Source organism: Poeciliopsis prolifica, unplaced genomic scaffold, assembly GCF_027474105.1.
Source record: "Poeciliopsis prolifica strain line A6 unplaced genomic scaffold, Auburn_PproV2 SCAFFOLD077, whole genome shotgun sequence".
Taxonomy (NCBI): Eukaryota; Metazoa; Chordata; class Actinopteri; order Cyprinodontiformes; family Poeciliidae; genus Poeciliopsis; species Poeciliopsis prolifica.
Genome location: NW_026562452.1, coordinates 801,572 through 816,273, shown reverse-complemented (window position 1 = coordinate 816,273; position 14,702 = coordinate 801,572). Strand labels below are relative to the sequence as shown.

Sequence of the window (14,702 nt, the reverse complement as noted above, 5' to 3'; positions counted from 1 at the left end):
GAGTGGTATAATTCACACAATTCTAAATAATTTAATAATAAAATTCCATGTTGGATAACCTCTAATTTGTTTATGATCCCATCTCATCAAGTATTTATTCCACGTTTAGTGTTTCTCCTCATCAAATTTAATGTAGTTTACAATAAAATTTCAAACTGGGTGGTCTATCATTGTTTATGATCCCATCAGATGCCATCTGAACCATAGACTTTGAAATTCATGTTGTTTATTGTGATTCAATGTCATCTAATCTATACTATATCAGTATGTGCAAAATAATGCAATCTTATCTCCTCTTTGGTTTATCCAGATTCATCCAGATTGTATGCTATTTTGTTTGATCTCCTTCCTCCATTCCTCCTCATATTTACTCTCTTCTGTTTGACTAAGGTCTAGCTGTAAAGGTAACTAGGGAATTTCAAATCCCTCAGTGTCTCTAACAACACTTTAAAGCTTTTTCTAAGGGATATATTAATCTCTAATCAGCACTCTGTCTTCCTTGTGGAATAGAGGTAGAAAACCTCCAAAGGTAGAAGTTCATGAAGTTTTGATACTTAAACCATGTCAAAATGACCCCTTTTGATGCAAAGCAGCAGCAGCAGCAGCAGCAGCTTTGGTATACCCAGGACTACTTTTTGTCACTTGCCAGTCATAAAACTGAGTGCACAACAATGCACCCAGCTCAAATTATGGAATAGTGCAACATATCTCAATGTTAATGTGCTCACATTGTTATGAACTTTAATATCTCCATAAGTCACTTTATCAGCATATTACCACTTCCACAAATTGTGAGAAAACGTTTGTTTTTCAAAACATGTATAAAGTTTCTATATATGAAATTGATTCAGATTCCAAATCTAAATATTCAGAGTTGTTGTTCTTAAATTTAACTCTATGTTGAAAAAAAAAAAAAAAGCAGAGGTGGATCAGCTCAACAACCCTAGCATCTGTCTGACTGTTACATACAGGAAATGCTGTGGTGCTGCTTGTGGTTAATGAGGCGGTGATACAAGCTGAGCAAACAAAAGACTGTTAGTCATCAGGTTCAAGTGCCATTTGGATTTAAAACATGTTGCAATACATAAGCAATAATCAGACTCACCATCTTCAGCAAACAACTGATTCCATGTGTGATTTAGAAAAAGATACCGTTCTTCGGAGTCATATAAGATAAATCAAAACTTGACAACCTGTCAGTATGGTGCAAAGCCATATTCTGGTGAAACTGACTAAAAGAAAAGTCAGTTTCACCGGAATATGGCTATGGATCCTGGACAGACATTCCTTTGTAAGTTCAAAATCTTGCTGCTAATAAATATTTTCCTCTAATGTAAGTAATCTGGAAAAAACAGACCAAAATCACAAGTAAAAGGCATGCTTGCTTTGTTTCTATTTGTCCAAATAAATGCAATTACAAAATCCAATTCAGCAATTACTAATCAGGCATATGTCAAGGAGTATCTAAAGGTTAGGATAACATTATGCATGTGACTATGTGAGTGTGACAGATTTTTTTTCTGCATTTCCTCATTTGCTGCTAAACATAGTGTCATAAAAAAATAAGCATCACAGAGTAAAATAGTTTCAATAATGAAACAGTGACCTTAAATGGTCAATGACAAACGAACACGCGCACACACACGCACATGCACGCACACGCACGCACACGCACTCTACAGAGAACTACAATTTATTTCTGCAAGGTGCAAAGAGGTGACACTTTACAGAACAAATTATTTCACAAGTTTAAAGGATAAGTATTTATATAAACAAAGTAATGCAAAATTATTAGTGTTTTTAAAGGGGGAAAATCCCTTCCTTTGTTGATTTTGACTGTGTGCCTCATAAGCAAGGCCAAATGCTGTTTGTGGCCCAGAGTAGAGTTCCTTTTGGGGGTTCTCTTCCAACTACACTCAACATAGGATGAAGGAAGTTTTAATGTTTAGTTCAAAGGCAAATAAACCAGACTATTACTCACTGACCTCTACCAACAAACAGTGACAGTGTGTTCATGAACAAATTAACAAACCAGCAACTTGCAACTTTCAAATTCTAAAGATGGTTTAATGTGCGAAGTAAATCACTGGTGGTGCATTTGAGCATATTCATTCCAAAAAATTGTCATTTCATCAATTATGCTGCCATTCCAGTAAAAAAATATATAAACTCGTCAACTCCATTACCATTGTTTATCAATTAATTTGTCCTGGTAGCTTTAAATCGTGACAATACATAGTTTAATTTAATTGTGTATTATTTTACTGAATATTCTTCATTTCATCTTACTTGCACTGATTGCTGTTTTGACCCCAGTTTGGATCATTTTATGTTTTATTTTTTTAAATACAACTTATGTCTCCTGATCAAACTAAAATAAATCTAATGTGTGAAATATACTTAGCAAAGTCACATAACCTCTTTCCTTATTTGCAGGTCAAAAGCAAATAGAGAAAAAAATACTTTAAATGAACCGATACCTGGTTCATGTAGAATGTCATATGGTTGGAGGAACCTTTTTGAAAGAGACAAAAGTCACAAATGAAATGATGGTCAAAAAGTATAAAAGCTCAAAGTTGCAACCTTGAGCTGTTGTGCAAATTCAAGTGGTCTTGGACCCATAGGCCAGCAAGGCCCCATGTAGAGACAAAGTCTGCTTATAATTTGGGTGAGTTCTATATAGGTGTTTAAAGTGTAAATAGAGTGATTTTATTCTTTTTATTACTAGTGTCAAATAAATCAGATTGTTTTTAACTGAAAAGCTGAACCGGCAAATCAATAAAAGTTTCAGCCTTATATGGCTTAACATATTTAAGGTCAGTAGTTAATTACCCAAAATAGCAGTGACGCCACATGCTGCAGTTAAAATAAGAGAAATCCTGTGACTTCTGGGCTACTACTCTGCATACTTTCCCCAGGAATGGAATGCTGCTGCTCCCAAAGGCAGACGGAGGGGGTGGGGAGGGGGGCGTCGCTGTTTTCCCTCCGTTAAAGCACATTTTTGAATACCTTGTAGTTCAAACCTGCCCATGAAAGTGTCCGCTCCCAGAACTGGCTGCTCGTCTGGCGGACAGAGCAAGTACAGCAAGTAAACTGCGAAAGTGTCTCCTGGCAAAGCGACTTTGATTTGTTTTGTAAAGTAAGCAAAAGCGGTTGCCAGCAGTATCTGTCTTCTATTTCTGGCCTTCCCCCAGCCCCGGGCCCCCCTCCCTAGACTGACGTCAGCAGAAAGTTATTTTCATGAATGGAGGGGGCGGTCACGAGGAATCGGTGACGTGAGCGCTTGCGGAAGCAGAGCGTGGAATGTTGGTACATTGTTGTTGTTTTGTAGTTAATTCAGTACGAGGATACACCACTACCCTCCTGCCGCGTCTCGCCGACTGGGTCAACTCACTTCGCCGCTTGGATAGGAAACTTACTCCGCCACCTTTACGCATCCCCGTCAACACATATCCGCGTTCACAGAGGTATGGTTGTTTTTTCTTTTTCTTTTTTTTTCTTTTCTTTTTGCTCTTCTAGAATATGTTTTGACATTCCTTAGAAAATTGCTGAAATCTGTCACGCTGATGTACAGGCGCAGACACGCTGGTGTTGGATTCAGTGGCCGGTTAGGAAGCTCAACGGTAGTGGTTCTGGAAGTTTATGTTGACTTTGTGGATTGTTTGAGCCGAGAGGACACGTGTTGGTGCTGGAGAAAAGAAAATAGTGCACAGAAAGTGATTGCATTTGAAGTGAGAAAATTACCAGAACTGCTGAGGATGTTTTCCCTCTTTTTTTATTATTATTATTTTGTTAAATTACAGTCATAAAAATGACTTAAATTTATTGTCCTTTAGGTTTTATTGTAAACTAATTTGCATGTCTGAAGCCTATGAAAATATTAAAAATAGCCTCTAAAAGCATTGCGTCAAAGCTACTCACTTAAAAATGACAAGACCTACAAATTAAAAACACTTAAATTTTTGATAATGGCCGTGCTTTTCAATAAAAAAATATCGCCAGTCGGATCAGGGTTTTAAGAAAAATGGAAGTGAAATTATCCAAGAATTTCCACCTGTCTCTGCTGAAACTATTCTTCACAACCTCAATGGTTGTATCTGACACTCAGCCCTCGATAATAGGTCTCTAGGATGCAAAATGCCAGCCTACGCTTTTTGACATCGGAATCAACACGTGGTCTGCATTACAGACATGTGGGAGAAAGGGCACCAGAGACCACCGGGGCTGACTAGTCCATTGCAGGAGGGAGGAGGGGTAGGAAGGCGCAAATTTCCACAAACAATAAATCACTCAAATGAAACAAGTGCCGTTATTTTATCTCTTGCTTTATTACAATTTCTGGGGGACAGAAATTGTAATTTCTTGGGCCAAGATAAGGGAGAGATCATGTTTGGGCCAATGACACAATGGCACATGATTCTCATTACTTCTGCATTATCTTCTGCATAACATTTTGGACTTGTGGTCCAGTGATTAATAAATGGAAAATATTTGTCTCTCAATGGTTTATTCCACTGAGATCTGCCACAGATTCAAAGCCAGGAGGATGTTCTGATTCACTTTTGTTTCTGGTGGGCGCCTTTCAGCCTGGAGGAGGGAGGGGGTAGCGTGTGTATTGCGCTGTCATAAGGTTAACATGTGGCTCAGTCACCAAAGTGATGATGTGTTTTTTTGGAGGCAGAACTTGCAACAGCTGACTCATTGTGCCACCAAAGCACTTGAGGAGAAGTCCCCCCCCCAACCATATATATAATATATATATATATATATATATATATATATATATATATATATATATATATATATATATATATATATATATATATATATATAATGAAATCATTACCTCTGATTGCACAAGGCATTGAGGTGAAATGTTGTGAAAGTGAAATATTTGTGGTCACTTATGGTATGATTCACATGGAACATGTTCACTGTGATGTGTTTTGCTCCTCTTAATGGAATAAAAGAAGTTTTGTTGATAATTACCTTTCAACATCATGCATTTTTAATACTGTTGGAGGTGCAAAGTGGGATATAAACAGGAAAAATAAGATAATTGAATGAAGATGTGTTTTTCTTCCTGAAACAGTTCTCTCTGCCACCTAAAATTGCAAACAGAATCGTTTTTCTATGCTTTTCCTCTTAAAGTCCTAAAAGGTTCCTTTCAACTAACAAGCTTGTAATGTTTCAACGGCCTCAGGTTGTTCAGGGACCCGTGGGCTAATTTCCACCACTGCCCCATTAATGTCAAAGGGTGTGGTAATACATCCAGCTCACGTCCAACTTGTAATTGTGAGAACAAGAACAAAATCTATTAATTCTATTTTTTAAATTTATTTATCTTTTTGCTTTTATAAACAAAAGTTTTAAAAAATCATGGGCCTTAACAAACAAATATGCAATTAGGGTAAAAATAAATTGATTTAAAGAATCTCTGGTTTATTTTTGGACAATTTCTTTCTTTGAGGAATATCTGTTTGGTGTAGGATTTTCCTGTTTATGTTAAAGAGACTATTTTAGGTTTGATCTAGAGGTGATCAATGTGTTAACAGGAAACGTCAGTGCTGATAGCTAAACTATTGGCCAGCTCAGTATTCTTGCATCACTTATAAATTGTTCCTATGTTACTATGTTGTCACTCCTACGGTTATTTTTTTTTCCAAAGAGCATAAAAAAATTGCCATTTAAATTATTTAAAGTTTAAGTAGGCCTCATCAGTACTTTTACCCATGTTGCTCGCCAACCAAATGAGGAATAACTTAAGCACTTTATCAAAGTGGTCTTGAAAATAAAACTTTCAAACTGATAGGTCAAGGTCAAAGCAGTCATCTTCATGTCCAGGCCAGAGAGTTTTTTGCACCTTCCTAATTTCTCATTTATGCCGAGCATGTTTTTGTTTTGCTGTCAGAGTTTGCCACAGCTTCTTTTGAAGGTAACTAATGAGCCCGAACTAATCCCTTAAAAGGAGAGTTAAGATATATTTAAACAGAGTTTTACTGAACAGACATGAGCAGAGAGTTATGTACCAGCAGGACATAACTCTCTTTTATTTTGCTTAACAGATCAGATTTTCTTTAAAGTTCTAGCTAAGCAATGCTAGGCCAAAAGCAAAATAAACTTTTACCATCTTAAAAAAAAACCTCAACCTCAAAAATGGTGTAGCAGTTTCAGAGAATTACTATTATTTTATCAATCATTAAACTGCTGTCTTGTTTCACTTTTTCTTTATGGCGATATTATGTTTCTCAACTTGACCTGCGAAATATTCACTGCTATTTTAAATTATTTCCCCCAGTTACTGGGGGACCCTCAGAAGCCACATGTGACGCATATGCTGCGGGCTGATTCTGGGTTTTATCTATTTTGAGGCATCTTTCTTTGAGTGCCTCAAATAGTGGCTTCTAACTGCTCTGGTGAGAATAAAAGGTGATCAGCAGGGCATACAATTAATCTAAAACATTCAAAGTGGCAGTCTTTTTATTGCTTTAAAAGATGCAGAAAAACCTGTCAACTATTCACTACATTTAATGTATGAAACCTTGCTCATGATTATTTAATGCTCACTCATATTTAATGTGAGTGTAAAAAAAGTGAATAGAAGTGCGTGTTTCCTCCCTGCATTCCTAACATTTCTATCCCAGTGTCTGGGAGAATATCTTTTCCGTGTGTCCTCCTCCCTTTCCGCACAAAGGTTCCGTCTGATCGTAGCAACTATTTCCAAAGTTCTCTGTACTTTTCCTTCCTCTCTGTGAAACAACGGGATTTTCCAGGAAACGTCAGATCAGGAGGGTGTGATTCCCTGCCGCTGGTCGTCGCTTTTACCCGTAAACAGCATGACTCACCATGCAGTTATGCTCTCCGTTTCCTTTGCATAACATCCCACCAAATGTGCTGTGCTGGAGAAACAGTAGAGTGCCACGCACGTCAGTCGGGAGTAAAAATCTCCTTGCATTCTTGAATAAGTGTGGGAAAAGCTTTCGTAGAAGAGTCTAGACAAATATGTTTTCTGTTTACTTCAGACTTAAAAAAAGAACAAAGACAAGTCAGCTCTTTTTTAGCTCCAGAATATGAGCTCATAACTCTTTAGATAAGTTTTAAGGAGGCGACTGGGCCCCACAGTATCATGCTGTAACCAAGATTTGGTAATAGTTGGTGTCACTGATCATGTGGAAAAGTTTACTGAACCTCTCTTTGAATCAAGTTGTTTTGGATTAATTTGTCTTGTTTCCATTTGCCTTCTTGTGCTAATGTTAAGTGCTGGCTTTTTGATGTTACAAGATTGTAAGTGTCTCTTCCTTCTAATAAACTGCATTTAAAAAAAAAAAATTATTTACTGGTACTTCAAATTTGGAATTGAGATTGTTCTAGTATACCTGTAAATAGTCTGAACAAACCCAGCTGATGATTTCATTGATTTATAAACTTCCTTTTAAATTATGTAAAATGATTACATGTCTATATGTATTTACATAGAAATCATGAAATACTGCAATCTGTTGCACTAACTGATATTCTGATGACTGTGAAACAATATGTTGTGTAGCTCTGTCAATCTTATATTAAAAGCAAATGAAGATTCTGGCTGAAATTGGCAAGATCAGTTGATTATCTGCAGAGTAACAAGTCCTGTGCTGAATGATCTAAAAGAGCACTCAGAGGAAGAAGCCATGACTCCAAAAGTGGCACAAAAAAAGACAAATTGCAGTTGCAAATACAGGAAGTATGGCTTTTTGATTCTGTGTTGAAATTAAAATTTAATATGTCTAACCTTCCAAAATTAAATAAATGAAATAAATAATCTGCCAAGAAAATCTTGCTCTGGCATTACCAAAAATTTTTTTTGGCAATGCCAGAATTCCAATAACAGAAAACATTTAAGCTGATTTTTTATCAGTCATCTGGGGGGACAAAGTTTTAGTTATACATTTAAAAGTTTAAACAGATTCACTAAGAATGTGCCCAGCTCTCTCTAGTGCTGCTGAGTAAAAGTTATCCTTAGCTATTAGTCATGAGACATGCTTCTGCAGTGATGAAACATATGGACTCTGAGAGTTAAAAGTATTGTTTATGTTTCCTTCCTCAAAGAGTGATGGTGAAGTGTTTACTTGCACACATGTGGAAAGGCTGCGGGTGATTTGTTTGGGCAAGCAGTGGATGTGAGACCCTTCTGAATTCCAGACATTTTGGAATTTTTGCAACCATTATGCTCAGGGTGGTTATATTGTGAGCTCTACCTCATACACGAGTACATCACAAAACATATTTCACAATACATGCTTTCTCTCTTCCAAGAAGATTTATCCATATGCATGTTAGGGTTTGCACATGTGTGCTCAGTCAGGAAAGCAATTTAGTTTTTAGTTGTTGATTTTTTTTTTTACCCGCCATCTGCGGCTTTGCTTTGAGGAATTTACTCAGACTGCCTTATGGAAAACCTGATCTAAGAAGCCATGTTTTGTTTGTGTCTCGTCTTTATGAGTGGATTTGGTTGTGTGACATAATTGCCACTTTCCCTCTGAGGAAACCTGATTATGAAAACCATACCAGAGTGCAAGTTGCAAAAGAATTTCAGGGCAACAACTCGGATTCTGGTCGGAGGCCCCTTTTGAAGAAGGGGAGGCCCTACGCCACTTTTCCAAGACTTTCAAGGCAACAAATGTTACAAGGGATCCCTTTTTACACAATACTATTCAAAATTGTCTTGCTCCAGACCAATTTCTTTCAGGAAACACTTTATTTTATTCCTCCGTCAATATTTAAAGCTTCTAAAATATCAATAATGCAATGCTCTGTTAATGAGACATTAGACCAGATAGTTCTCAGAACTCTAAACAGATGTTTGCACACACATAGTTTAGCATCTTTCATGCATTTTGCTTCTGTTTATTTTCCGCTTAACTATTCTAAAGGAAGTTCTTGATGTTTCAGAGTAGCGCGGTTGTTTTTCAGTTTCATTTCTATGCAGTTTTCAACCGCATTTTACAAACTCCTGAATTAGCATAGACCTATTAATAGCCTAAAATGTGAAAACATGATAAATATCACGAAGTGAGCCCCCTAGCACCTAAAACGCTTTTTTCTGCTGAAAGCTACATTTCAAAGTGCAGTAGAGGATATTTGTTCTCTCTCTGAAGTATCACTTATCACATACTCTCCTAGATTTGTTTAGTTGGCAGAATTTTATGTCAGCAGTGTGAGCTAAAAATATCCACTAGAGTTAAATAAGGGCATGGAGCAGTTCAGGAAAGCCCAATGTAAGAGGATCCAACCGGAGAGAGACGGCCTTAAATCGATAGACTACATTGTCTCGCAACAAAAATACATCACTGACTGTAAAGGAAACTATTTCCCTGTGACATTCTCCCTCCTGGAATTTTCCACCGCTGTACTCCTCTATAAAGTTCAGCATAACTGCAAATGTTATACTGATGTGGGATGAAAGAGTAGAGCAGTGCAGCCTGACAGTAGACCCACAGACACCATACTAAACGATTAAACAACTCTGCAAAAGATGAGATACAAGCTAACTGGTAAAATTAAGAGGAATATCACAGAAGCTAAGTCTAAGAGAGAGTGTTATGATCAGATTTAAGCAAGTTTGAGTTTTTTGTTAACACTATCTAAGGGCCATACTGCGGTTATGAATGAGAGTTGTTTACCCTTTTGCTGACCATGTGACTCACGCTCCCACGCCCATTCACAGGGTGTTTCCATGGTAGCTGTGGAGCATGGAACAGTGAACTCCCAGTCAGGCTGGTCTGCAGGTTCTGAAATGGAGCCTTGGGGGGATGGATGTGTGCCACACTTGCTCAGTTTTTTCTCCCCTTTTCTTTTTCTTGTTCTTTAGTCATAAGAGCAGCCTGAGAAACCTGTTTCGCTGTATAATAAGTGCCACGGGGGCTTAAAAAAAACAGCTCTGGCAGACACAGAAAGTTTAAATCTTTAGAGTTCTGTGAAAGACAAACCTGGTGGGGCTTAGCTGTTTTATTTCTGCTTGTTCTAATGAACAAGTTGGGCTCACATCACTCTTAGAAAAGACAAACGCTGTCAAAAACTGATGAGGTTAACGTGGAGGCTTGCTGCCATCTGCTGGAATGTGTAGAAAAGCTACTGTCAAAATTGTTACAATGTGAAAAAAAGATGTAATGAACTATGGAGACCTAGTCTTCGGTAAAGCTTATAGTGAGATTGGGGCATTTGTCAGTCTTTACTCAATAAAGTGAAATTACCAAATTTCAATTAACCTAGTCTATACATACATGAAAAATAGTTTATAAACATATAAGATTTTATATGAACAGGTGTTGCTTTTAGCCAATGCGATAGGTTTTGCTGATGAAGAGCAATTAAATGTTTTTTAGACTTGTATAGGTGTTATATTAGAATTTTATAGTTATATAAAATCAGATATATAAATGAATAAGCTTTATTTCCAAAAGTAAATAATTGTATGTTGTTCAGATGTTTAGCAATAGTTTAGCTCATTATTCTAAAACAAATGGCATCAAAAACTGGTGATTTTGACCATTCCAGAACAGGTTTAATTATAAGGAGTGAGATTTGTCTGGGCAGAGTGAGAAATGGAAAGAAAATCTATATTCTCAGTCCAAATGAATCAAATTTGGCAACTCTGAAAATTGTCCATTGACAAAAGTGGAATGGGTAGCTGGTACCGATAAGGTTAACGAAATGTGTTGCCAATCACCTTTAACATGTTGCTCTCCAGCTAGTTGAAGTTAAATAGTTTGTTTTTATCCATTTCATTTCCAGTGCAACTTCTGTGAGGTTCTGGTCAGTTTTCTGCATGCAGGGAATGACGACTCATTTCAAGACAAGCAAAGCTTTAAGGGTAAGCCTCATGAATTTAAGAACTGTTTTGTAGAATTACGTTTGCATGTGGAGTTGTTCTTTATTCACTTCCTACCTCCGTCAGGTCAAGAAGGAGACGGGCGAGAATGCCCCGGCGCTTAGTGACGATGAGTTGGTGGCCATGTCAGTGCGGGAGCTAAACCAGCACCTGCGTGGACTGACGAAGGAAGATGTCGTCCGGCTGAAGCAGCGGCGACGGACCCTGAAGAACCGAGGCTATGCAGCCAGCTGTCGCATCAAGCGTGTCACCCAGAAGGAAGAGCTGGAGAGACAAAAGACAGAGCTGCAGCAGGAGGTGGACAAGCTGGCCAGAGAGAATGCCAGCATGAGGCTGGAGCTGGATGCGCTGCGAGCTAAGTACGAGGCCTTACAGTGTTTCGCCAGGACTGTAACCAGGGGGCCAATCTCACCCGGCAAAGTGGCCACCACCAGCGTCATCACCATTGTCAAGTCCGCTAACCACAACACCAGCCCTACTCCATTCTCAGCTCCCTCCTAGTGCTGACAAGACTGGGCTTTCCCTTCTTTTGCCTGGTCTTTGCTGGCTCTGATGCATCCTGAACCCAGTCATCCTCTACTGAGAGGATCCTCAGTAGTTTGTTAGATTGAAGGATTGGGTGCCAAGCTCTGTCACGTAATGCTGCATTCACAGTTCTGTCTCCGTTCGCCTGCCTCTTACACAATCTATACTGTCTGCACACTGTTCACAACTCCATCCCAACCCCCAGCACCGGCAGGGTATTGGGCCTCTGTGACCCTACCTCTGTGACTGATGGTAGAGGTTTATTACAATCTGTCTTACCGGTGTAATACTTGATGCTGCGGAACATAAAATACGAATGATTTGACTTCATGGGAGTATAGTTATTTGATATTTGTGTAAATTTTCATAAACATTGTCAATTTTGAAGCTGTTGCCTTAAAGATCTATAAATAATCAACTAACATGCTGTTCAGCACAATAAGGTGTTAAATTTCCCAGGATTAAAATCTAGAAGTTTCTCAATAGTTTACAGTGATAAAAGACGTGGATGAAATTGAAGTTTTCTCAGATTTTCATTTGTTCTTGAGCTTGTTTAGCTTATGCTAATCTATAATAGAAGCTGTTAAGGGGAAAACTGACAAACATATATTTGTGTTTCATGTTAGGAAAACCCTGGTGCCGGTAACAGTAATTGGAAAGCATTGCCAAATCTAGAGGATATCTCCTCCATGTTTGCTTCAATTATGAAACATACCTAAAGGTCCTAATTTGTTAATCATTTTAGATTATTTTGTCAAAAAGGTTAAAAGATATTAAAGGCATTGTAAAGTTTGTTTGGGAAGTGTTGGATGTAATTCTGATGGCTATTTTATGGGCCCCTGTCTTTTTTTTGGTAACATTAACAGGTTTTAAGCCTTTTTGCAACTCTTCTTACAACTTTTTACATTTGAATGTGCTTGGAAAGCAGATTGAGCAAAATTTTCTTGAAATAATAGAACTTACTTTATTATAGCACTTATGACTGTAACAATACAGTATAAAGTAAATTACAAGAAGCAACAATGTACCAAAAATTATTCTTCTATGTACTGGGGCTTAAATGTGTGATGACGATGTGATGGGAATATTTAGTGAAAGTCTAAATTTAGGAAGGATGGTATACTTTGCTGCACTTGCAATGTTTGGTGGGTAATCCATATTGGATATAGTGATAATGAAAGTAGTCCTTACAAAAATCAACTTTCTTCCTGTATATTACAGATTAAAGGTGACAAATCCTCTGCTTGTAATGTTGTCACTTAAATAAACTCCGTCCAGACATAAAAAAAAAAAAAATCATTCCTACCGCTGGGTCACAAGAAGTGCTGCTGCCGCCGGTGTTGGTATTTTGTTAATTTTTTTTTTCTTTTTTACAACCAGTAGCTATTTACTTTGCATTTGACACACTCTTCTACAAGAGAAACTCCTGACGCCCGTCTTGACAAAAAACGTATATTAAATGCAGTAAATGCCTTTCTCTCTATGAACATCTTGCATTATTTAAATATAAATATGACTTGAAAACAAGCTGTTCCTACAGAGGATCCATTCCTAAATTGGAGTCAATGCAATAGAGACTGCTCATGTCAGGATTTTTTCTTGCCTAAGAAGACATGACTGTTCTTCCCCTGTTCAAAAGTTGCAAAGAACAGAATGGGGAACTATGCTGCTGTACAACCTGCTGTGATTTTATTTTGTTTAAGCAGGGGCATTGCTGTGTTCTTACTCCTTGAATTTTCACCCAGTTCTTTTATGTCCTTTGTTCTTTTTCTGATATCAGTTTTATACAATACACATACAAAATATATAAATATATATATATGTATATATATTATCTATTTTTCTTTCATTACACTTGGAGTGTGTGTCTGTGTAATCACTCACTGAAGTTAGTGACATTGAAGCTGACCGTTTTCAAATTGTACTCACATTTACGAGACAACTGTGTTTATAACTTAAAACTTTTATGTATTTATACTCGACAATTAACTGTTTAAAGTTACATTTAGATGGCTCATATTCTGCAGCCTTGCAAACAGTGAAAATTGCAGTTACGGCAAATGAAAGCTCATTTAAAACTATTAGTAATGCACTATTGTTAGGAATATGTGAAATGGATGTCATTGCAAATTTTAAAGCACACATTTAGTCCACCTAGAGACAAGTGTTGTGAAAAATTGGAAAATGAAATTGTATCAGAGTCTTTAAACTTTAACGTTTAACATTTAAGAGTTCATAAGTTTTACATGTAAACCTGGTACAGACACCACAGGTTTTAAAATGTACTGAATGATGGTAATGCTTTAGTGCTTTATGTATTCAGCACAGTTAACACCGGTTAATGTGATGGTGTGTTTCAGTCCAAAAGCCAAAACCAATAGTGTTCTGTTTGCATAAGTACATTTTTACATATTCATGTCAAATAAAATGCAAAGCATTATGCTGACCTCTTGTGGTAAATCTTCAAAACAATTTATACACACTTGAATCCGAGACTGGGTGATTGATTGTCATACGTCTTGTTTCCCATTTTCCCACGTAAAATCAAAAATGCCTTCGTCAAATAAGAGACAAACCTTTCTCTGGGTGAATTTAATACACAATCACTATATCCAGACACCTGATAGTCTTTTCTTTCATGCAAATTAGTAGAAAAAGATTTTTCCAATTAAATTGAAAGGATGTTAGCCGGAAATCTGGACAGATTTATTTGTGAGACAAGGCACAGCTGTCTTCCTGCCATTGATGTTTACAAAACTTAGTCCAGACATTTTTCTTTCCTCTTATAGTGAATATATTTGGCAACATCCAGAAGTTAAGTTACCTTCCACCCAATACTTTTATATGAATTGTACATATATATATTTATATAGATATATATAGATATATAAGTATATATATCTATGTAGAAATATATAGAGAAATATATATATATAAATAACTAGTATTATGATGAAAATGTAAGAACTTTTAGATTTTTTTTAACATGTCTGATTAAATAAGCTTTTAACACCAGCTTTGCCAGTCTACAAGCTACTGTTTAAATTCAGCCATGTAGAGAATAGGCTAGAATACAGAAAGGATGACAAAAATCAAATATGGTTTTAGTAACTAGTTTCTTTTTTAGCCAAATTAGCTTGAAAAATAAGTTTTTTGTAGTCTCACAGCATAGATTTGAGGCCAACTATTTGCCATCAATACTAACCTTGAAAGAGGACAGTAAATGGCAGCATACCAGTTATTTACCCTTTAAACTTGTCAATCTGCTCATATGTTTTGTATTTATTTCATTGATTTGTGTAATTGT

General features: G+C 37.0%; 1 protein-coding gene across 1 annotated transcript; it reads left to right on the top strand.

Annotated features, from left to right (window-relative positions):
* The first annotated feature begins 3,303 nt into the window (after positions 1–3,303).
* On the top strand, positions 3,304–13,835 carry mafk (v-maf avian musculoaponeurotic fibrosarcoma oncogene homolog K). The gene is made up of 3 exons (XM_055021545.1): positions 3,304–3,467; positions 10,774–10,852; positions 10,937–13,835. The coding sequence occupies exons 1-3, from the start codon at positions 3,304–3,306 to the stop codon at positions 11,369–11,371; spliced, it is 678 nt and encodes a 225-aa protein (XP_054877520.1). The 3' UTR covers positions 11,372–13,835.
* The last annotated feature ends 867 nt before the right edge of the window (positions 13,836–14,702 follow it).